The 24665-nt window shown below is 37.8% G+C and overlaps 2 protein-coding genes and 1 long non-coding RNA gene across 5 annotated transcripts; 1 reads left to right on the top strand and 2 right to left on the bottom strand.

Moving 5' to 3' along the window:
- Window positions 1-7489: 7489 nt before the first annotated feature.
- On the bottom strand, window positions 7490-8014 carry LOC141405318 (ejaculatory bulb-specific protein 3-like). The gene has a single exon (XM_073989525.1). It carries the CDS (start codon window positions 7931-7933, stop codon window positions 7562-7564), a length of 372 nt encoding a protein of 123 aa, XP_073845626.1. The 5' UTR covers window positions 7934-8014; the 3' UTR covers window positions 7490-7561.
- Window positions 8015-16448: 8434 nt separating this feature from the next.
- Window positions 16449-23234, bottom strand: LOC141406348 (ejaculatory bulb-specific protein 3-like). Of its 3 annotated transcripts, none has more exons than XM_073991675.1 (2): window positions 23079-23234; window positions 16449-17151 (listed from the first exon to the last, which is right to left on the bottom strand). In XM_073991675.1, exon 2 carries the CDS (start codon window positions 17131-17133, stop codon window positions 16750-16752), a length of 384 nt encoding a protein of 127 aa, XP_073847776.1. In that variant the 5' UTR covers window positions 17134-17151; window positions 23079-23234; the 3' UTR covers window positions 16449-16749. The 3 variants fall into 3 exon arrangements, with proteins under 3 accessions (XP_073847776.1, XP_073847777.1, XP_073847778.1); XM_073991676.1 differs by having other exon boundaries at window positions 22994-23155; XM_073991677.1 differs by lacking the exon at window positions 23079-23234 and adding an exon at window positions 18074-18212.
- Window positions 18360-22624, top strand: LOC141406350 (uncharacterized). Its single transcript, XR_012413366.1, has 2 exons — window positions 18360-22124; window positions 22317-22624. It is a non-coding gene; the product is annotated as an uncharacterized lncRNA (long non-coding RNA).
- Window positions 23235-24665: the final 1431 nt, after the last annotated feature.

The following is a 24665-nucleotide window of genomic DNA, read 5'->3' as shown; positions in this document are numbered from 1 at the left end:
AAATTGTACCTGTTGCCATTTGTAAAAGAAACAATATTCATCAATTAATAATGATGTGTTTTTTTCTAACTTTCTACTAAAGCTCTCAACGTTTGTAACTAATTTAAAACACGTGCATTTTATTTATTAATTTTTAATTTTTACTCGTCCCACAACCCATAAAATATATAATTTTCCTCAGAAATTATAATTAACAGCGTTTCGATTTTTAGAGATCCGGCAGTCGGAACACTACAATTTTTAGTGCTCCGCAACCGAACACTACGATTTTTATTGTTCCATGGTTTCGATTTTTAAAGGTGCGGCAGTCGGAACACTACAATTTTTAGTGATCCGGCAGTTGGAACACTACGATTTTTTTTGATCCGGCAGTCGGAACACTACTATTTTTAGTGCTCCGCAGCCGAACACTACGTTTTTTATTATTCCATTGTTTCGATCTTTATAGATCCGGCAGTCGGAACACTACAATTTTTAGTGATCCGGCAGTAGGAACACTACGATTTTTAGTGATCCGGCAGTCGGAACACTACGATTTTTATTGATCCGGCAGTCGGAACACTACGATTTTTAGTACTCCGGCAGTCGGAACACTACGATTTTTATTGTTCCGTTGTTTCGATTTTTAGAGATCCGGCAGTCGGAACACTAAAATTTTTAGTGATCCGGCAGTCGATTTTCAGAGATCCGGCAGTCGGAACACTAAAATTTTTAGTGACCCGATTTACGATTTTTAGTGATCCGGCAGTCTGAACACTACGATTTTTAGTGCTCCGCAACCGAACACTACGATTTTTATTGATCCATTGTCCAAAAATCATGTCAGGCGTTTTTCACGTGTTCTATTAAATTTTATTTTTTAATTTGTATTTATTAAAAAAAAATTATGAAATATTTAATTTTCCTCACAAATCATAATAAACTCATGTATCCACAGTCAGAACACTACAATTTGTAGTGCGCCATTGTACAACAACCGAATCAATGTTTTTCATATTTTCTACTTAAGTTCCCAACGTTATTATTTAATATGTATACATACATGGATTTAAGAGGTGTATCTGAGTTTTTATGTCTTAATTTGTACTTATCTCAAAAATTATAAATATTTAATTTTCCTCGCAAATCATAATAAACTCGTGTGTGGTACATTATCATTACGTTATTTTTTAGTGTTCCGACATGTGGTACACAACGATTTTTTAGTGCTCCGACTGCGGAACACTACGATTTTTAGTGTTCCGACTGCGGAGCACTACGATTTTTAGTGTTCCGACAGCGGTACCCAACGTTTTTAGTGTACCAAAATGTGGTACACTACGTTTATCGTTGTGCTCCGGAACAGTATCACTAAAATATTTTTTAGTGTTTGTGTTCCGGAACACTAACGCTAAAAATATTTTAGTGATACTGTTCTCGGAGCGGTACACTATGTTAGTGTACTGTTTATTTTCGAACTCTGCTGAAAACAATCAATCATCTGTTTTTAATTTGTTGTTGGTTTATGTTTGTGAAAATTAAAAACAATTTTATTGTGGAAATAACATAGTCTAATTGTATTGTTTTATGGAGAACAAATTTCTAAAGTGGAAAAATGCTTTTTTGTTTCATATTCTTTTTTATTTTTAATAAAATACAACGCGTTTGCTTCCTTTGTTGGCGGACAAATTGTTCTGTTTTGGCAAGTCAGCTGATTGCTTGCTGGTTTTTGCTGGGAAGGTGTCTGTTTACTTTTTACACTTTTCTAGCAAAAGAGAATAAAAACCCCTTACTCTCTGAGAAAGTTCTTGCTGGACAATTCTTGCTGGGAAAGTAACCAGACAGACTTATAATGTGCTAACATTTTCAGTATTAAACAATAAATTTGTAATTTGACGTATGTTTTTTGAGACGAATTCAGTTTACAAAAAATTCTTTTGACGTTTCAAATTCGATCAGATGGGCTGATACATCTACCTTGGTAATTGTGCTATAAACAAAAATCAGCTGACTGCCATTTAAATCCTCCAAAATGTATATCTAAATGCAATGAGATTTGTACTGGATTTATTAAATCCAGTCGAGGATTTATGGCTAGTCTAAAAGAGCTATAACATGCCTGTTTCTAAAACTGACAGTTGTATAAAGGAAAAGTAGCTGAAAAAAGTGTTTCAGCAACATTTAGTAAGTGCGAGGACAAAACTAATTCGTAATAATTATTACAAATATTTCGAATTTTGACAGTTATATAAAGGAAAAGTTGCTGAAAAAAATGTTTTAGCAACATTTATTAAATAAAAAGACACACCCTATATTATCAGCATAAGCAAGTAACATCTAGATATTGATATAAATTAGGTGTGTCTTTTTACTTACTAAATGTTGTTGAAACATTTTTTCAACAACTTTTTCTTTATTCAACTGTCAAAATTCGAAACATTTGTAATAATTATTACGAATTATCGAGTACACGGACAGGCATACTATCACGTAAAAAGACACAGCATTGGGTAATTTCCCAGCAAAATAAATTGAAAGTAGTGCAATGTGAACTAATTCTTTCACGGCATGTTTTGATGCAGTTAAAACGGAGTCACATTTTAACCGCATTTGGATACAATCCAAAGAATCACATCCATTTATGCAGTGTCAAAGGGTCAGTTAAAATGCAGTGCTTATGGAGTGCCTCGTTCCGGGTTCAGGCTCTTGTAAAAATAATGAGTGAAAATTCATAATTTGATGAACTTTCCCAGCAAAATTAAATGAAAGTGGTTCCATGTGAAATCATGATTTCACTGGTTCTTTTGCATGTGTTCAAATGAAGTCGTGAATGATCCGATATTTTACATCGAATCATCATGAGTTCGAATGGAGTTGTGAAAAATGCGATCTTTTTCATCGAATTATCATGAGTTCGACTGGAGTCGTGAAAGATCCGATTCTTTTCATTGAATTTTCATGAGTGCAATTGAAGTCGTGAAAGATCCGATCTTTCTCATCGAATTTTCATGAGGGCAAATGAAGTGGCGAAAGATCCGATCTTTGTCATAATATTGTCATGAGTTTAAATAAACTGATAAGCAGCCATTTGAAGAGATAACAATGATTTTGGCAGATCAATATAATATATTAAAACAATACAAATATAATAATCTTGAAAATTACAAATAAAAAAATGACATCGGTTGATAGAAATCATACGTATATTGTATTCAACAAATTACATAATTGGTCCGCAAATTTTATTTCTGATTGTTGGAAATTTCATCGATGCCATGTCACTTGCACCCATGATTCAACTCATGATTTTTCATCGAACATTTTGCTGGGTCCCAATCACTTCTTATATAACCTTTTCCAGCAGAATGTTGAAGAGATCACACAAAAGGTTGTTTCCGTGTCGGAAACCTCTTTTGGTACAGAACTGTTCGGAGAGGTTCTTTCCTATTTTAACTGGTTATCAATTAAAGTCGTTTTACAAAGCCGAATAAGCTTTGAACGTAGGGGGCTGTCGAAGGCTGCTTTATAATCAAAAAAAAGGTGGTAGGTGTCAATCTGCATTTTTTTGGGTCTTTTCTAGGATTTATCACAGGGTAATATCTGGTCTGGATTTGCCAGGTCTGAAGCCGCATTGGTATATCCCAATTATTTCGTTGACCATAGGCTTTAATCGTTCGCACAATATGCCTGACACTATCTCATAATCAATAGGGAGCAGACTTATAACATAGACAGACGGCAGCGTTAATTTGCATTAACTGCCTTAATTCAAATTAATTCGTGCATTTCTTAATGCACAAAATCAAACTGAATTTAAAAGGCATTTAGGTATTTCAATATGGCAATACCGTAAAAGAGAGCCTATATTCATATGAGGGAGAGGGCTCTGAGACACAAGGAAAACTAAAAATTACGGTGCAAACAACAACAAAACAGCAATCAGCTGTTTCGTAAATGCAGAAACTGTCGTCTGTCAAGGTGAAATTAAATACAGTTCTTAATGCAAATTAACGATGCCGTCTGTCTAGGGTATAATGCCCCTATAGTCAGAGCACACAGTCTTATCTTCTTTCACATTATGCTCAGGTTCCAATCGTGAACAATACTTTGTCACTGTGCAGTTACGTTATCGGGCCGAGGAGTGCTTTCATTGAGCAGTTATGCCAAATGAGTGGAATATGCTATGACTATCTGTTGTGATTGCACCTTACCGGTGTCCAGCGTCCGTATTGTGTCTGTTCGTACTTTATTTGGTACTTTTAATCGGATATGTACCTTCGCTGCAACAAGGCGGTGATCCGAGTCGATGTTTGCTGCTCGGATGGATATCTTCCAAATATCACAATGTGATCAATTTGATTTGTTGTTTTTTTTGGCTGGAGACAGCTAGTTGCCCTTATTAATGTCGAGATGCTTGAATCAGCTACTGCTAACTACCATGTTTTTTAAACATACGAACACCAAAACATAATTGTGGAGGTGGAGGCCCCTGGTCGAAGATTCCTCCGAGTCAATCCGGTGCATAAAAACTGCGTTATATGTCCCATATTAATCACGTTTAAAGGGTAATAACCATCTGGTGCTAGGGGACTTCAATGGTCATCATGAGCATTGGCATTCCGCCCTAGGTAATGACCAGAGGGGTACACCGCTAGACGAGCAAATTGATGGCTCCACTTTTTGCAAGGTGAATGAAGACGCTCCTACGAGGATTATAGGAGATTGCCACAACTTGCTAAATATCACCATTATGGCACCAGGTCTGATAAATGATGTATTCCTATCATCATCTCCGTAAATAGACCATCCGACTTCATAACCTCTGACCGACTTCATAACTTCTAAACGCCGTACTTTCCTGAACCATGGGAAAGCTGATTGGTAAGGGTTCAGAGAGCTGCCCATTTGCTCAGATCCTCGGGTAGCTGAGAGAACTTTCCGGGATATCATCACTGCAGCAGCCCCTCGCTATGTTCCTACAGAGGCGACGGGACTAGCAAATGAACGTGATGAGCTTCGTCGTACGAACCCTGTAGACCCAAGAGCAAGAGAGCTTACTCTTAAAGTCAACAGGCTAATAGGCGAACATAAGCGAACAAAGTGGCTCGAGCACCTAAAGCAACGCAATATTGGTACAGGATTAAGTAAATTGCGGACAACGGTTAAATCACTCTCAAATCCGGGAAAAAGGACGACAGAGCGGCTGCTACTTTCAACGGCGTGGTAGTAACTGGCCGAAAGAGGCGCGGGTGTTATTTTAACTGGCAGTGCATAGAGAAATGCGAGAGCGATAAGGAGAAGAGGAGTGTGCTACGCCATATAAGAAAAGACCTCCCAGCTGAGGAGGTACCACCACAGTTTACGATGGGCGATGTTGTGGATGTCATCAGAAACCCGATATCATCCAAAGCGTTGGGTTCACACCGAATATCTATGGTAATGCTTAAGCAACTGGATGAACCCGGAGATTAGTATTTAACAAGTGTCCTCAACATATCGTTAGCCACCCTATTGTACCAGAAGCCTGGATAGGATGCCAGCAGAGGTGAATCGTACAGGCCGATTTCACTCCTCTCGCCATTAGCAATAAACCATAGAGGCACTACCTCTCCCCATGCTAAAAGGATTGCGGAAAATGCACAGCACCACAACAGCATTAAACGCCACACACATCAGTCGAGAAACCAGAATAGGCCGTCAGACAGTCACGGTGGCTCTTCACCGAAGGCCTTCCATACCTTCAACCATGTCAAGCTATTCGTGAAAGTAAAGAGTACTTCCCTCCCGCCAAATTTGAAACTTGGGTAAGCCAGTCGTATGTCGAATTCATGAAATCTAGAAATCTAAGGTCCATACAGTGAAACTGGGAGGCCCCCAAGGCGGGGTGATATCTCCGGAACTGCTTAACCCCTACCTTCCGTGTATTCCACCCACTTCAGGCGGCATTGAGATCGTTAGGAATGCGGATGATTGTACGATCTTGGCTTTGAGTACCTCCCCTGATGTCATTTGTGAAAGGCTAAACTCCACTTTGCTCGATTTTACCACCTTTTTCGGCACGATGAATATGCAAATATCCGCCACAAAGTCTAAGGCCATTCTGTTACCATATGCACTGCGGAGATGAACACAGCGTTCAATGTTCTAGTCAATGGTAGCAGAATTTCGATCACCAACTAGACCACGATTTTATAGATGCCATTCTTCAGTATGTTCCGCACATGCTCCAGTTATCTGCGACAACCTAAAGCCCTCGACACATAAGAAGCATGGCTTTCTTGCTTAAGTCATATCTGGTAAATCACTAAAGACCAAGTTCGACCTAATTTAAAATTTGATTCTGAAATCTTCTTATTAGGTAGAACTTGGTCTTTAGTCTTTTATCAGATATGACTTAAGCAAGAAAGCCATGCTTCATATGTGTCCAGATGCAAGAACAAGGTTTTCAAGTCGATTGGTGTGCAAACAAAAAACCTTGTTAATTCAGTGCGGCAACACAATGACATGCTCTCGTTGAAGTAATTGCTTGGGTGATACCGTGAGGGTCATTACAATCATTGTAAGGTGGATAGGACTCGACCACCCAGGCATGTCATGGTCTAAAGATGAGGCCTATCTTTAGGTACAATCGCAGATACCAATCGGAGTACACCTCCAGAACGTCAGCTGTCACGACGAGTAGTTTTGGCTCAACTACGTTCAAGGCAAAGACCTACATTGGTATTTTATATAAGCAAAGATGTCATGCCGCTTATGTACAGAGCCAACAAACAAAAGAGGCTGGTCGACACCATAACTATCGAAAGGAATGACGCCCATAATTAGATGCACTTCCAAGATGGACTATGTTGGTCCATTCCTTATGGTACCTAGTCATTGTGGTCATGAATACAACACTTTTCTAGGATAAGTCAATACTTTACTCCATATACCTCCCGCGCATAAATTAAGTCCAGATTGTCCTTGAAGCCTCTATTACAGCGATATAATTCATAAAGCCCAAAAGTTCCAAAAACCGCTCCCACATGGTGTTCTTGTAATATATGAAGGACTATATATATTTTATTCGCGATCTAGATCTGTCAGTGTAACAATTAACCCCATTGACTCTAGACTCCTACCGCACAAAAGTTCAGATTTGCGAAATTTCTTTTGCACATTTCTTGGGATTAGGGATCTGCTCGAAATTTCTTTTGTAATCCTTTGGTACACATTTCTTTTTCAGATTAGGGATCTGTTCATATGACATTTACATACATTTGTCCACAAAATTTAAAATCTATTATCTTTTAAATAAATTTTTCTTATAGTAAGTTTACATTAGCTAATTCGAGTGGATTTCAACTGTAAATTCCTTTGTGTATAAGTCAATTTAAATCTCATATGAAATCCATTGCGTTTCATTTGACGTTTAAGCAATGGAATTGACAATTGAAATCGAGTGGATTGTAAACCTAGCATTAGTATGGTTTTCAGTTTTAGAGAATTTAAATAAATAACACACATTTCGTTCGTTTCTTCTTCATTTTATTAACAATATATATTTGCAATTATGCTGCTTTTCCTACAATCATTCTACAATTTACAAATGTTTTCTATACTTGGTGATGTAAACATTGTTGGGATCGTATTTAGCCTGCAACTGTTTCCACTGTTCGGGTTTGTTGTCAATCAAAAAGTTGATAACTTTGTGGATGGCATTCTTTTGCTTGTCATTGCATTTGGCGCATTCTGTTTGTAGGGCATCTGGGATGTATTTCTTCAACTCCTGGGCATCTGGAGTACAGCTACCGGTGCCCATTAGGCATTTGAAGTAATTGTTGAGTAGACGATCCGATTTCAAAATGTCATCAATGTTTACATTATCATATTTCGTGGTATATGATCCCTGGGCTGAGGTACCGATGATCATGCAGGCAGCAACAACAATACAGGCAATGGTGAAGTATTTCATTTTGAGTAGATGATTATTATTAGAATATTTAGTTAAATATTATATTGTTGTAATGATGATTGCAAGTAGAAGACTGATTTGAAACTAAAAATCCCACCACCTTTTATATGAATGACACTTTCATTGCATTTTGTTTTATGGTTCAAATGCAATTCTTTGACGTCATTGTAAACAAACCTGATTTAAATTCTGAGAACTTTCTTATTTATTTTGAAAAATCTTGTGGTTTTTTGTAAAATTCTGTTTCAATTACGTCTTGAATGTGAGTATATGGCTTGTCATGAAACACGTTTTGGGATTCCGTTTTTGTGTGTTTTGATTTGATGATTGATATTTTGACGTAAAATAAGTATTCTAATTTGCCAAATTATTATTTTTGGAATTAATTTATGTTAATCTAAATAATTTATGATATACATATTTTGACCGCTCATTTACCTTTGAAAGTCACGAATAAAGTACGATCTGGCACAACGTGGAAAGTAAACAATGTAAAGCTGCAATGACGAAAGACATCTACAGTTCTTATCTTCCAAAAATGCATCATGAAACCACACCTTGCCCCGAAAACATATCATGCAATAGCCATGTATTGGCTACTCCTTGAGAAAAATGACAAATTCCATTCTTCGGTACCAGAGGCCTCTGCAAACGACCACATGGCATGAATAGGTGTGTCATGCTGAAGACAACAATGCTGCATATAGGGCGAGTCGCAATAAGTAGCCATATTTCCAGTTAACAAGATGAACTATTTCTGTATCGGAAACTCATGGATTCTCAACATTACAATAACAAGTTCTACTTTAAAAACCTTACAAAAAGGGTCGGTATTTTCCTAGGAAAGCCAAATTTTGCAACCAAGAGATGGACGGATTAAAAATCTTACCGATAGACTAAATGTCCTATGGGAAAATCCCCAGAGTTTAAAAAACGTAGCAGTTCCATGGGAAAGGATGTTGAGGAGGATTCCTGTTTAATTTTTCAGCCGTTTGTGGAGTAAGTATCACAAATAGTGGACCTAATTTATTCCACTGACAGATCCAAACAACCCAGTCTACACGAATAGAATCCATCATCTTTCATATATACATTGCTTTTGGAACTGTCGGGCATTATCGAGGGAAGTATGGAGAATGAGTCAAGCAGGGGATGAAAATACCAAGCAACGGCTTTGGCCGGGTTTTAAGATGGCAATCCCTCTTTCATCTCAATTGGACACTGACCTCTCCGTGATATCACCTGTGGAGGCAAATGTACTTGAAAAATACAAGGCCTATATTACTGCCATACAGGAAATACGATGGATTGGGAAAGGTGTCATAACAACACATAAAGATGATTATTAGCTTTGTTCCTTTACTTTTTTAATGGTAAAAGTGGTAAATGAGAAAAGTAAAGGAACGGAAAACGGTAGATCTGGTACATCATACAATAAGAAGGTAGCATTATCAGCCCAGCTGATGGTAACATAATGTGTCAATTGCATTGAATTTATGTCAAATTTTGACATCTTATGGTACAAAAAAACGGCAGTTGTTGCCGTAAAAAAATCAATTTTCTTCTATTTTTTCACAGTTTTTATACCCTCAGCCTTTAGGCTATGAAGGGTATATACACTTTCATACGGGCAAAATGTGCCTCATCGAAATAATGGTTTTAGACCCCAAGTATGTTTGGACGAAATGTGTTTCAGACAATTTGATGTCGATTGAGCAATGTCCGTCCGTCTGTCTGTCTGGCTGGCTGGAGCGCACGATAACTCTCGAACGGATGAACCGATTCGGTTCAAATTTTGGCTTTCGTAATATTTTGCCCAAACTTAGTTTAAGTTCGAAGATGAGCAATATCGGTCCACTCCTTCCGGTACCTCCCCCACAAAAGTTCGGAAATGTTCCGAAAATTTGTGCGCACGATAACTCTTGAAGGGTGTAAACGATTTGGTCCATACTTTGCCCATCGTGGAGCGTGTATCAGACTTATATCAGGTTTTAATATGGACTCAATCGGTCCACTCCGTCGGGTACCTCCCACACAAAAATTTGGAAAAGTTCAGTTTAGGACCATCTCTCGAATCGCTTTGATTTTTGCTTTAGCTACTTGTATTCACTGCCCTCCATACGAAGGTATAAGTTTCATCAGGGGCAAGTCCATACTTCCTGAGAAAATAGCCTGAAAGTTGCAAAAAACCCCTATGACACCGTGTGAGGAGGTTGGAGGGCAAAATAACTCTCGAACAGGTCTGCCGATTCGGTCCAAAGTTTGGCCTTAGTAATATTTTGTCCAAACATAGTTTAAGTTCGAAGATAAGCCATATCGGTCCACTCCTTCAGGTACCTCCCCCACAAAAGTTCAAAAATGTTCGGAAAAATTGTGCGTACGATAACTCTTGAAGAGAGTGGCCGAATTAGACCATACTTTACACATCCTAATATATCTACCAGATATAGATCAGGTTCAAATATGGACTATATTTGTCCACTCCATCCGGTACCTCCCACACAAAATTTCGGATACATGTTCACTATAAGACCTGCTTTCGAATCACTTTGATTTTTGTTGAAGCAACTTGCATTCGCTGCCTCAATTGCGATGGTAAAAGTTGTTTCAGGGGCAAGTCCATACTTCTTGAGCAAACAGCCCGAAGGGTGTAAAAACCCCCTATGGCACCATATGTAGTGGCTGGAGATCCACTTCCATAATGGTCAATGTCGATCCATTCCTTTTTGTATCTCCTCCGCAAAACGTTTGATCTTTAATCATAATCAACATTTTTGTCGGTTCAAACGCCCAAAATTTTTAAAACCCCCTAAATACATACGTTTTTTGGGAAAAAAAGTTTCAATATATTCAGGCTGAGGGTATATCTCTGTCGGCAAAGCCGACTGATACTTTTTTACCTGTTAATTTTGCTTTTCGTTCATTTTTTTCTTCATTGTGAAATAATCGTCAAACAAATGTCGAAAAATCAGTTCTACCATTTTTTACCTGCAGAAATTTGTCTGGCAGCCTGTGGTAAAAGAGAAAGGCATATGCGATCTCTCTCCTCTCTCACTCTCTTAAAAATTGCTGCCAGTTTTACCACTTTTTGGGGTTAAGGAACGCGTTGCAGGTTAAAAATGGTATCAAATGGTAAAAATAGTAACCTCAAGTAAGTAAAGGAACACAGCTATTATGATTATAGTTGACATGACATAAAGCATAAGTTTGGTTGCGGATTTGTAGTTGGTCCAAGGTTAAAAAATCTGGCCATCTTCAGACCAGTGAAAGAAGGAATTATTGAAATTCGAATAAATGTTAAATTTTTCAGCTCATGTTCCCACTAGAGTTGTGCCAAAGGAACTATATGGAACTATCTAGTTCACTTCGCAGTTCCAATAGCCCACACTTTTTCATTGAATAAACTGCGTATAGTTACTATCACACGTTATATTTCATGATGTTCCTCATACGTTTTGGAACTGGTACAAGGAACTAGGAACTAGATTACCCAACTCTATTTCCCACTAAAGACAAGGACGAACAGACCAAAGATATATATTTCGATCGCTTAGAAGAAATACCTGAACGTTGTCCTGTCCATGACATTAAAAATTTTCTAGGCAATTTTAATGCCAAAATTTGAAAAGAGAATATCTTTGCCCCAAAAGTAGGTAAATTCAGTCTCCACAATGAAAAATCTGACAATGGACGTTAGCAGTACCAGATTGAGGCATCTCGACATTTATAAGGCCACCTGACTGTTTCCAGACCACACAACTAGAAATCAAATTGATCACGTTGTTATAGATGGAAGACATGCATCGAGTGTGTTAGATGTACGATCGTTCCGAGTAGCAAACATAGACTCGGACCACTGCATTGTTGCAGCAAAGGCGCGTACCCGATTAAATGTAGCAAATGAAGTTCGATCAGACAAAATACAGATGTTGGGCATCGGTTCGCTGCAATCACAACAGATAGCCACAGCATATTCCACTCAACTGCCCCATTTGCTTAACGATATCACTCCTCGTCCCGATAACATATCAGCACAATGACAAAATATTGTCCACTCCATGCAAACAACCGCAAAATCCGTACTTGAATATCAGAGACCTCCACCAATGCATCCATGGTATGACCAGGAGTGTCGTGCTGCTACCGAAGAGAAAAATGCGGCATATAGGGCTATATTACAATCAGTAGCAACATGTAGCGCATGAGAGTGGTATCGGGAGAGAGAGGAGAAACGTCGTTTCCGCAGGAAAAAGAGAGAAATGAAAAAGCGGGAATGCGAAAAAATCGAGATGTACAGGAACCAGAATAAAGTCCACTACCTTGTTCTCGGATCACTACCTTGTTGCAGCAAAGGTACATACCCGTATAAAAGTAGCAAATAAAGAACGACAGACGGATCTTGGATGTCGGGAATTTAAAAAAAAATCAAGTAGAATGAAGAACGAAAATTCTACCAAAAGTGAAACATAAAAATTATGTAGAGAGGAGGAAGATAATCTGGTAACAAATACAGATAGGGTGCTCAGGATGTGGAAATAGCATTTTTCGAAGATCTCCTCTCCTAGACAGAAAACCTTTTGGGTCTTCTCTAGTTGACAGAAGTTGTTTTCAGGTTTTCTATAGTAGACAGAAGACTTTTAAGGTCTCCTCTAGCAAAGAGAAGACCTTTTAAAGTCTTCTTTAGTAGACAAAAGCCCTTTTAAGGTATTCTATAGCTGACAGGAGACATTCAAAGGTCTTCTATAGTAGACAGAAGACATGTCTACTTTTAAGGTCTTTTATACTAGGCAGAAGACCTTTTAGGGTCTTCACTAGTAGGCGGAAGATCAATTAAGGTCATCAATAGTAGAGAGAATACCTTTGTAGATCTTCCCTAGTAGACAGAATACCGTTTTAAGGTCTACCCTAGTAGACTTTTATGTTCTTCCCTAGTAGACAGAAGACCTTTTAAGGTCTTCCCTAGAAGGCAGGGGGCCTATTAAGGTCTTCTATTGTAGAGAGAATACCTTTGAAGGTCTTCCCTAGCAGACAGGAGACCTTTTAAGGTCTTCCCTACAAGACAGAAGACCTTTTAAGGACTTTTATACTAGGCAGAAGACCTTTAAGGGTCTTCCCTAGTAGGCGGAAGATCAATTAAGGTCTTCAATAGTAGAGAGAATACCTTTTTAGATCTTCCCTAGAAGACAGAATACCGGTTTAAGGTCTTCCTAGTAGACAGGGGACCCTTAAGGTCTTCCGTAGTAGACTGAAGACCTTTTAAGTTCTTCCCTAGTTTTAAGGTCTTCCCTGGAAGGCAGGAGGCCTATTAAGGTCTTTTATAGTAGATAGAAGACCTTTTAAGGTCTTCCCTACCAGACAGAAGACCTTTTAAGATTTTGTATAGTAGATAGAAGACCTTTTAAGGTCTTCTCTAGCACATAGAAGACCTTTTGCGGTCTTCCCTAGTAGACAGGAGACCGTTTAAGATCTTCCCTAATAGACTGAAAACCTTACAAAGTCGTCCCTAGTAGACAGAAGACCTTTTAAGGTCTTCTTTAGTAGACAGAACGCCTTTTAAGGTCTTTTATACTATGCAGAAGACCTTTTAGGGTCTTCTCTAGTAGGCGGTAGATCAATTAAGGTCTTCAATAGTAGAGAGAATACCTTTGTAGATCTTCCCTAGTAGACAGAAACCGTTTTAAGGTCTTCCCTAGTATACAGGGGACCCTTAAGGTCTTCCGTAGTAGACAGGAGACCGTTTAAGATCTTCCCTAGTATACTGAAGACCTTTTAAGTTCTACTAGACAGAAAACCTTTTAAGATTTTGTATAGTATATAGAAGACTTTTTAAGGTCTTCTCTTGTATATGGAAGACCTTTTAAGGTCTTTCCTAGCAGACAGAAGACCTTTTAAGGTCTTCCCTAGTAGACAGGAGACCGTTTAAGATCATCCCTAATAGTCTGAAGACCTTTTAAGGTCTTCCCTAGGAGATACAATACCTTTTAAGGTCTTCTCTAGTAGACAGAAGTCCTTTCAAGGTCTTCCTTAGTAGACAGAAGACCTTTTAAGGTATTCTATAGAAGACATAAGACGTTTTAAGGTCTTCCCTAGAATGCAGAAGACCTATTAAGGTCTTCTATAGTAGAGGGAAAAGCTTTGAAGGTCTTCCCTAGCAGACAGGAGACCTTTTAAGGTCTTCCCTAGCGGACAGGAGACTTTTTAGGGTCTTCTTTAGTAGACAGAAGACCTTTTAAGGTCTTTTATAGTAGATAGAATACCTTTTTAGGTTTTTCGTAGTAGACATGAGATCTGTGAAGGTCTTCTCTAGTAGACAGAAGTCCTTTCAAGGTCGTCCCTGGTGGACAGAAGACCTTTTAAGGCAGAAGACCTATTAAGGTCTTCTATAGTAGAGAGAATAGCTTTGAAGGTCTTCCCAAGCAGACAGGAGACCTTTTAGGGTCTTCTTTAGTAGACAAAAGACCTTTTAAGGTATTTTATAGTAGATAGAATACCTTTCTAGGTCTTCCCTAGTAGACATGAGATCTGTTAAGGCCTTCCCTAGTAGACAGAAGAGCTTTTAAGGTTTCCTATAGTAGACAGAAGACCTTTTAACGTTTCCTATAGTAGAAGAAGACATTTTAAGGAGTCGATGGCTTACCATGGCTGTTCAAAACCGGAGGTGGCTCGCTGATAAGGTGCATGCATGAACTAGTTAGCACTGTATGACAGGAATAACTCCTACCCGACGATTTGAACCTGAGCATAATGTGATAGGAGATATGACTATGTACTCTAAATGTAGGGGCATATGTCTGCTCCCTATTGCTTATAAGATAGTGTCAGGGATATTGTGCGAACGATTAAAGCCTATCGTCAATTTTGTCAATGCGGCTTTAGATTTGGCAAATTCACCATGGATCACATACTACACAGATGCTGACCAACACATTAACATATTTTTGTCCTTCGGTAGGCCCGCTACTTTCAAAGGTATTCCAAGCCACATGCCTGAATTTGGTATCCCAGCAAAGCTCTTGCGGCTTTGTAAGATGGCTCTAACTGATACTCAGTCCTCAATTTAAATAGGAAAGAACCTCTCCAAACCGTTCAGTACCAAAAGAGGTTCCAGAAAAGGAGACAGCCTTTCGTGTGATCTCTTATTCTTATATCCTTATCAAATCTATTGACAAAGGTCGACATTTATTTGGAACGCCCACAATTGTCAAGATGAAAATGCCAAAAAGCCGAAAATTTTACTGACAAGTTCATACTTCTTGAAAAGTCCACAAAATTCTGAAAATTCCCTAACTAGCCTTCAAAAAAATCGTTTATGTAGCCGATATTCGATCAGCTCATAGATAAAAGTGTCAAAATCTAGCTGAAGGTCTGCCTGATACGGAACTGTAAATGTAGGATTAAATTTTGTCAAAATATAATGGTGGAGAACACATGAATATTGGCTCTCGGACTTAATTTAAAATCGATATATTTTATAGCCTTCAGGACGTTTTATGGTCTGATTTGAGATGTGCTTCTTTTCTTCTTTCTTTCGCAGGCTAATACCCTAGACAGACGGCAACGTTAATTTGCATTAAGATATGCATTTAATTTTAACCTGACCGACGGCACTTTCTGCATTTACGAAACAGCTGTTTGCTGGTAAACAACTGTTTTGTTGTTGTTTGCAATGCAAATTATGTCTCAGAGCATGAAAATGCTCTCTCTCCTGCATGAATATGGGCTCTCTTTTACAGCATTGCTATATTCTGTTTAAATTCCCTTTGATTTTGTGCATTAAGAATGTGGATAATGCACGAATTAATTTGAATTAAGGCAGTTAATGCAAATTAACGCTGCCGTCTGTCTAGGGTATAATTCTGTTGGCAAAGCCTGCGGGAATTTTTACTTAATAATTATACCCTTCACCATAATATGGAGGGTATAATTATATTTGTCACTGCAGTTGTAACACATCGAAATATTCGTCGGAGACCCTAAAAAGTATACCAATATATTCTTGATCACCATAAAATTCTAAGTGGACATGACCATGTCCGTCCGTTTGTCTGTTTAAATCAAGATACCGCTCACAATATTTAACATAGAGCACTATAATTTGGTACAGAAGTTTCTATTATCCCTAGTCTGATTGGTATTGAAAATGGGCTACATCGGTTCACGTTTTAATATAGTCCCCATAGAACGGTACCTCCAGATTTTCCGTCTTTTGAAGGTGTTAGCTACATTTTCTTAGCGAAATGGGTGAAATGTTGTCCACTTTAAGGCAACAAAACTTTGCCCCACAAATTGATCAGTAAAGGTCCATGTTTTCCTATAGACCCCATAGAACGGTACCTTCCGATTTCCGGTATTTGCAAAGTTGTAGCCACATTATCCTACGGAAATGGGTAAAATTCTGTATATGGTATTCCTTGACATTACAATATATGGTATTCCTTGGGGATATACAATATTGCTTGAGAGAATTGCCGGTATAGGTCCACGTTTTGTATACGAAAAAATATAAAACACACAATTTTAATTTTTTTATAAAAAATGTCTTTTATTTTAACAGCCAATTTTGTAATAATTTTCAATACAAATAATTCCCAAAATGAGAATCATTACAATTTCATTTGATCTAAAAACTAAAAAAGAGGTTAGACGAATAGAAGTTCAAGAAATTCACAGCAAATAAATGATGAGGGAATTTTGGATGTCAAAATAATTTTCGTGAAATTTTTTTCTCAATGAATCAGATTCTTCTGGAATGCAACAAATGTATGGTTTAGGATGCTTAAAATAATAAATTAGTGTGTGGGGATGATGGGAATAATTTAGATCTTAATGCCACGTTTTTGGGCTTCCAACTTGTATTTGTTGTAGTAGGTTTGTTCGGGATCATATTTGGCTTGCAAAACCTTCCATTCTTCGGGTTTGTTGTCGATGATGTAACGCAAAACCTTATCGGAATTTTGTCTTTGTTTCTCACTGCACTTGGAGCATTCGGTTTTGAGGGCATCTGGCAAAGATTTCTTCAATTCACGTGCATCTGGAGTACATTTGCCCTGATCGATCAAACAGTTGTAATAGTTTTTGAATAGACGATCTGATTTCAAAATTTCATCAACATCAACGTTGTCATATTTGGTGGTGTATTTGTCATCAGCTGAGACAACCAAGATGGCCATGGAGGCAATGACGGCAATGAAGAGTTTCATTTTTGTTTGGGTTTTTGTCTGCAAAAGAAAAAGAAAACAAAATTAACAAAAAAAGTAAAATTAATGTTACTGGTTTTATTAATATTTTTATTTGTATTTTTTTTGGAGTGCAAGTCATTGTTGTCATTATGGGTTATTGCAAAAGCCGGTCGAACGAACAACGGTCGTACGTTTATTCGATCGATCATTGTTCGTTGTCTCCTAACGTTATCCAAATTATTATTTGGTTTTTTGTTCGCGTTCAATCAATTGAGTTGCTTCATGGTAGTGTTAAAAAAAAAACAAGTTGCAAGGGCAACTGGTGTTGTTTACCCAATTGTTGATGTTTTGTTGTTGTTGTTGCTTTTGGTATATTTCCCATAACATAAATCTTGTAGTGGATTTATCGAATAAAAAACCGGCAAGCTTTAAGGGGGTTTTTAACTTGTTTTTCGTATGTCTCTGCATTGAAAATAAATTACATTATGTAATTTCAATTTACTCATACAAACAGGCACATAATCGCATACTGTTGTGTGTGTAGCTTGTTAAAAACCAGAAATCCAAAATGCGTTTTATGCTGCAGTCAACAGCTTTAATGGCAGCGTTGTCTCAGGTAAATAAACCCCAATTATGAATTAAATAAGACACAGAAAATAGGTCAAATCGTGATTTATCGTTGTGTAGATATTTATAAAGTGGGTACTCTTTAAAGTGACAACTGCTAAATGTACATACGAGATAAATCCAATGGATTTAAAATGTTAATTCCATTGCGAATACGTCAAATAAATCCTCGTAAGAAAGGATAACCCTAAACCTAACCCTATTAGTCCAAAGTGCAAGTGCATACTTTTAGGCGTTAATGAGACGTCTTACATTTTAAGATGTAATAAATACGGGAATACTGTGCATTCACAACAGTCAGGAAAACCAATTGATTGGAAGGTTTTATACGTACATAATTAGAAAAGGAATAGGTCAATTTAAAGCAACCATCGGGCTTCACTGATGTTGTTAATAATAAACAGCTGACTTCTAGAGATGTACAGTGAGTCACAGTCAAAAGTATCCACTTCAGTTTCTTTCATTAAAACTGCGAGTGCTAAGAATTGGTTAATGATAGCGATTTCATTCCCTTTTATATTTTTACATTACTTAAATATAATAAAATAAAATTAACGAAATTCAGGTAAATTTAGATAAAAAAATAAAAATGGTTAAACAACATCGATTTCTACCTCACAGTGAAAAGTGTGCACTCTAAACGTTTCATGAAACAAAAAGGATTTCTTAGGAGTTTAGCACTTTGTATGACATCTTTTGTTATCCTTTACAGCTTTTAGCCTTTTTGGCAAAGATTTAACTAAGTTTTCGGGGCAAGATATCGGAATTTTTCCCCATTCTTCTTGTTACGATTTTTTATATTTGTCTCCAAAATACTCCATAAATTATCTATAGGATTCAAATCCGGGTATCGGGGAGATGTTTGAATCACTTTTGAACAGTTACATAGCATCCATTTTGGAAAAATATGTGATTTGTGCTCGGGCTCATATGTTGATAAAATTGGAATGTTGTCCCAAGTCCCATTTTTTCAGCGCCTAAACTTCAAATTATCCTTTCAGAATGTTTAAATAATACATCTTATCCTCAATTCCTTCGATAAAGACACGATTTCCTACACCGGAAGCACTCATACAGCGCCATACCATAACAGAGTCTCTTCTGTGCTTTACTTTTGAAATTGTGTGTTTGGGGTCCAAGGCGGTATTTGCCCTATGACATACCTTAATTGGTCCATATGACCAAACAGGTTAAAGTTGTCTTCATTGCTTTTATTGGTCTGTGTTTAGACACGCAAATTTGTCGGGAAAGTAAATTGAGTTTTTTGGGAGAGAGCGGAGAGGAAAGAGCTCCTCAATACTCTTTTCTATCCCCTATTGCCTAAAAACTCAATTTACTTTCCCGAGAAATTTGCGTGTCTAAACACGGACTTGGCAGCCTGCGAACGAAATAGTTCAATTAAACGATTCACTGAAAAGAGCAACTGAACTAGGCCCCATCGAAGAGTTTTTTTACAGAGCAAACGATAAGGAATGTCAAAATATTAGACAAGGAGCGAAATGAAAAAAGATACACATTAGTAGTTTTAAGAATACAACAGGGCATGTGTACATTACGACGTTTGGCGACGTTACGTTGACTGATCCGAAGACGTGCGCACGTTATTTCAAGCGACAGTTTGTGTAGCACTCCCGGAGTGACAGGGCGAAGGGTACTACGTTGCATTAGATCGTTACGAATGTCATCAGGAACGCTAAATCATCCAAATCGTTGTGGCCTGATGAAACCTCCATGGTAATGCTGAAACAGCTGGATGAGCTGCCAGTCAAGTATCTCGCTAAAGTTTGCAATTTGTTGCTAGCCACCCACATCATTCACAAAGACTGTAATGGGCATGGTGATCCCGCTAGTGAAGCCAGCAAAGGTGAATCGTACAGACCGATTTCGCTCTTGTCGCCCGTAACAAGGACCCCTGAAGCTTTAATCTTCCCCAGCGTCAGAAATAGCTATCCGGTTGCCGATCATCAGCATGGGTTCCGTAAGCAGCACAGCACAACAAATTGTGCTGGGCGCCATCTTCACACATATTAGACGAGGACTCAAGCAGAGCAAGGCGTGTCAAGCATTGACATTGAGCAGACTATCCTCCGTTGGATAATCAATTATATCGTCCACACATATAATTGATTATCCAGTCGTACGTGGAATCCAGGAACAAAAAGTCCAAGCCCCGTAAAGTAAAACGAGATGTTTCCCAAGGCGGGGTGATATGCCCGGAACTGTTTAACATCTACCTCTGCTGTATTCTACCCTCTCCAAACGGCATTGAGATTGTAATGTATGCGGATGATTGTACGATTTTGGCGTCAGGTACCTTCCCTAATACCTTATTTGTTAAAAGCTGAACTCCTATTTGACTGATCTTATCACCTTTTTCCACGAGAGGAATATGCAAACATCCGCCACAAAATCCCCGACTACTCTGTTCATCACATGGACGGAAGAAGTGAGCCCTGAGTTGAATGCGATGGTCGATGCTAACATAATTCCGACCATCAACTATCGCAAGTTTCTGGGGGTCACATTCGTCACTAGTACGTTCATGTCGTCCGCGCATGCTACAACTACCTACGACAAGCTGAGATGTAGAAAGAAGGTCCTCAAGTCCTTAGCCGCCAGATATAACGCCATAGGTCGGTCTGTGGTAGGCTATGCGCAGCCACGAATATAAGTGCTACGCCATTGGAAAATATTTAAACCTGTCAGAATGCTGCCCTGAGAACTGTAACAGACTATCTATCATGTCTACAGCAACACAATGGGATGCTTTCGTTGCAGTACTTAGTCGGGTGTTACTGTGAATGCCATCCTGATTACCATGTGGTGTATTAGGCCCCCTCACTCAGGCATCTCAGTAGGGATCTTCATGATCTTCAAATTTAATAATAACTGATGTAGTCGCAGATGCCACAAGCAACTATTGTGTGAATGAGGGCGCCATTACCCTTAAACTTAAACCATTACCCTTAAACTACACTTAACGGAAAATTCTAAACATTTGTGGGGAAGATACGTGAAGGAGTTCTTCGATGTAGTCCATTTTCTAACTTGATTTGTGGTTGACAGAAATATTACGATGTTTCTAGGTTGGGCCAATGTCAGTCACTCCTTTCTATAGTTATTCTACCCGCCAGTCATTTTAATTGGGCGCCATAAGAGTTTTTTCAGCTTTCAGGCTATTGTGTTAGGAAGAATGGACTTGCTTACGAAAAAATGGCTATGCGCAGCCACGAATGTAAGTGCTCCGCCTTCCAGAATGCTGCCCTGAGAACTGTAACAGACTATCTCTCATGTCTACAGTAACACAATGGGATGCATTCGTTGCAGTACTTACTCGGATGTTACTGTGAATGCCACCCTAATTACCATGTGGTGTTTTGGGCCCCCTCTCTCGATAGTTATCCTACCCAACAGCTATTTTAATTGGGCGCCATAAGATTTTTTACAGCTTTCAGGCTATTGTGTTAGGAAGAATGGACTTGCTTACGAAAAACAATTATATCGTTGTAATCAGGATCACAAGGACTACCTTCCGTATATAAGTGAAAAGTTTGAACTTTTGTGCGGGAGATACTCGCATGGGTTGTCCGATGTGATGCTCTACGATCTTAATTTATATTTGAGGGAAATATAACGATATGCAAAGGTTAGACCAATATCACTCCTTTTAATATTTAGTTATGGGCCATTATAATTGGGCGCCAAAAGAGTTTTTACATCTTTCGGACAATTATGTTTAGAAGAGAAAATTTGTAACTTTTGTGAGGGAGGACCCAAAGTTTTCGTCCTAACGTGGATCTTGATGTTAGGATCTGCATAGTTTTTAATTGGGCGCCATAAGATTTTTTACAGCTTTCAGGCTATAGTGTGAGGAAGAATGGACTTGCTTACGAAAAAAATGTGTATCGTTGTAATCAGGATCACAAGGACTAACTTCTGTGAAAATATCTAACTGATCCTCGAACAACATCGAAAGCGAAAAGTTTGAACTTTTGTGCGGGAGATACTCGAATGGGTTGTCCGATGTGGTGCTCTACGAGCTTAATTTATATTTGAGAGAAATATAACGATATGCAAAGGTTAAACCAATATCACTCCTTTTAATATTTAGTTATGGTACCCACAAGCCATTTTAATTGGGCGCCAAAAGAGTTTTTACATCTTTCGGGCAATTATGTTTAGAAGAGAAATTTTTGAACTTTTGTGAGAGAGGACCCAAAGTATTCGTCCTAATGTGGATCTTGATGTTAGGATTTGCAAAGTTTCGAATCGGATACTCAATTCGTTAGTTATCATGTTCACAAGGACTCTGTTCTGTACAAATTAATACTGGTACTTGGAACTTCATGCACATTTAGAAGAAATCAGTATCAGTCATTGTTAGAGTTGGGCAATCTCGTTCAATTGAACGATCCGGATCACTGTCCTCACTCAAAGACGAATGAGTAACATCATAAAAACCAATTTGTAAAATTAAGTACACGCAGATTTGTCAAAGAAATTAGCGGCGTCCATTGAACGAGACAGCGATCCGGATCATTCAATTGAACGAGATTGCCCAACTCTAGTCATTGTAGATAGTGCAAGCAGGGAGTTTTTACCTTCGTGAAAAATTTCTTTCTAAAAGAATGTTGGAGCTTTTGTGGAAGACTTATCCACGGAGTCGACTGATACTGTCCATATCCGAACTTGATTTAAGTTTGGAACAAATATTACTATTTCAGAGCTATAATGTTAACCAGGCAGACTGACGGAAATTGTAAGATCGACTTTAAATTTTTTGAAAATGGTCTAAAACCATTATTTTAACATTTTTTAATTTAAACAAAAATATGCCATTCCATTTCAGATCGATCCCAAGGACCTTTGGACAGTTTTTTTTTTTCACGAAACAGATGTTACAAAATATCGTACGCATACTCAGCCACATTATGTTAAAAAAATGGAAGCGATACGAATGAGGTCCATATCATTGAAGTCTCCCCTTGTTCCTTCGGGAATATTCCAAGGATATAGTTTTTGTTTTATTTTTTTTTTAACAATTGAGACTCCCTTTCACTGGTAATCTCTTTTTTAAACCGTCCCAAATACATATATTCGTCCTATTTATTTTGCAACTTTATTTTGTTTTCATTTTCAACTATTTCTGCTTCTCTCTTGTATTCCATGCCAATTTCGATTTTCTTCATTTATTAAAAAATTTTGTAATACTAATTTGCAAAATTATTACAAAAACACATAACGAAACACTCACGGACGGACCAACACTCTTATTAGCACTTAGCCACAAATTAAAAAAAAACTGTTTCTTTTTTGCCAAAAAAAGCAAAGAAACTTACAAGTTTTAAAAAAACAAATCCAAAAAAAAGTTTTTTTTTTGTTTTCACGCTTAAAAGCTGCTCACACCAAAGACAACTAACTTCAGCTTCAGAATTTAGCCGGCTTTTATATTTGTGTCCATAGCTGGAGACTGACTAGGTGTTACAAGCCACACTCTGGCAATTTTTTTCTCAGCGCCAATAATTGCCATGGCTGAATTTGTTTTTCCAACGAATTCAGCTAAAATCGGCAGCACAATGGGGAAGAGATACGAGAGCATAAAAAAACAGAAATAATAAAAACAATAAACGCTGCTGAAAACTATTTGAGCTGTAGGCAGGTATGTTGTTGGTTTGTTTGACCGGTTGCTTGTTGGTCGGTCGGTCACTCAATCATTGTATGGTGAGCGGTGCGCGACAACTTAACTTGGCTGTGACGTCGCTTTTTTGCGGGTCTAGTGTTAATGTTTGTACTCTGTACCCAATAATCTCTGTACCCAGTGATCTCCAGAGATTTACAAATAATAAAAAAGTAATAAAAAACTGATGCATATACAAAAATACATGGGGAAGGGTTGCCATGGCATAAATATTGATGGGAAAGAGGGATTTTTGAAATTGTAAAAATGTTTCTATTTACCAAAGGGTAAGGCAAAGAAGACTATAGTTTCGGATGTCGCCACAGATCCTCATCAGTTCCCTTGTTTCTTGTTTTTCAACAAGAAACTTTATCGAGTTTAGGTAATGCCAAAGAAATTCTGGAACAGAGTGTTTCTTTGGACACATACATATCTATTTGAGCGAGCAATTGACACTTGGGTATAAAAAGTTTCTTGTTGAAAAACAAGAAACAAGAAAACTGATGCGGATTTGCTGCGAGATCCATAACTATAGACTTCCCGGCCCTACCCCTTGGTAAACATCGCCAATTTTCCCCACTAATAAATTAAAGTTATTTTAATAAAATATTAAAACAACGATTATGGGATTAAGCCTGAATATTTTGAAAAGCAAAATTAAAGTGTTTATCCTTGTGGTCCTCTTTACAGCGATATAACGCTTTTCGTGAGCAAGTCAATGCTTCCTGATATAATGGCCGAAAAACTCTAGCAAATTGCAGGGTGACTAATTAAAATGCGTTCGATAACCTACGAAAGGGGTGACTGATATCAGTCCAATCTTTGTACATCATAATAAGGGGTTCAAACTGGCGATTTTTCAATTCCCTCGTCACCATAACTTTAAATTGGAAAAGAGTAAATCCTCTTTTCAGGTTAAGTAAAGTGTATGCTTGTAAATAAGTACATATGCATACATACATATGTATAAAATTGTTTACATTGTATAACTATGTAAGTATGTCTCAACGTTAAAATTTACTTAGTAGATCACGACATGAAATATTTACTTTTCTATAGAGTTGCTCATTGATTTTGTGTTGTTTTAAGTTTCCATGTGTTTTTTTTTTTTGTTTCTTTTGCAAATATCACAACTTTTAACGGTTGCTGCTGACTGCAAAAATTTCCATAACTAGCCGTTAAAGCAAGACAACAGCAACGTACGCAATGTCTTTCGTTGAATTATACTTGTCTATAATATTCCACTTTA

The sequence above is a fragment of the Musca autumnalis genome, unplaced genomic scaffold (assembly GCF_047663935.1).
Source record: "Musca autumnalis isolate F117 unplaced genomic scaffold, ASM4766393v1 scaffold_5, whole genome shotgun sequence".
NCBI classification, from domain to species: domain Eukaryota; kingdom Metazoa; phylum Arthropoda; class Insecta; order Diptera; family Muscidae; genus Musca; species Musca autumnalis.
This window is presented reverse-complemented; position numbering and strand designations above follow the sequence as displayed.

Bases quoted from the DNA above. Each gene is read 5' to 3' on its own strand.
- LOC141405318 (XM_073989525.1), bottom strand. From the start codon at position 7,933: ATGAAATACTTCACCATTGCCTGTATTGTTGTTGCTGCCTGCATGATC.
- LOC141406348 (XM_073991675.1), bottom strand. From the start codon at position 17,133: ATGAAACTCTTCATTGCCGTCATTGCCTCCATGGCCATCTTGGTTGTC.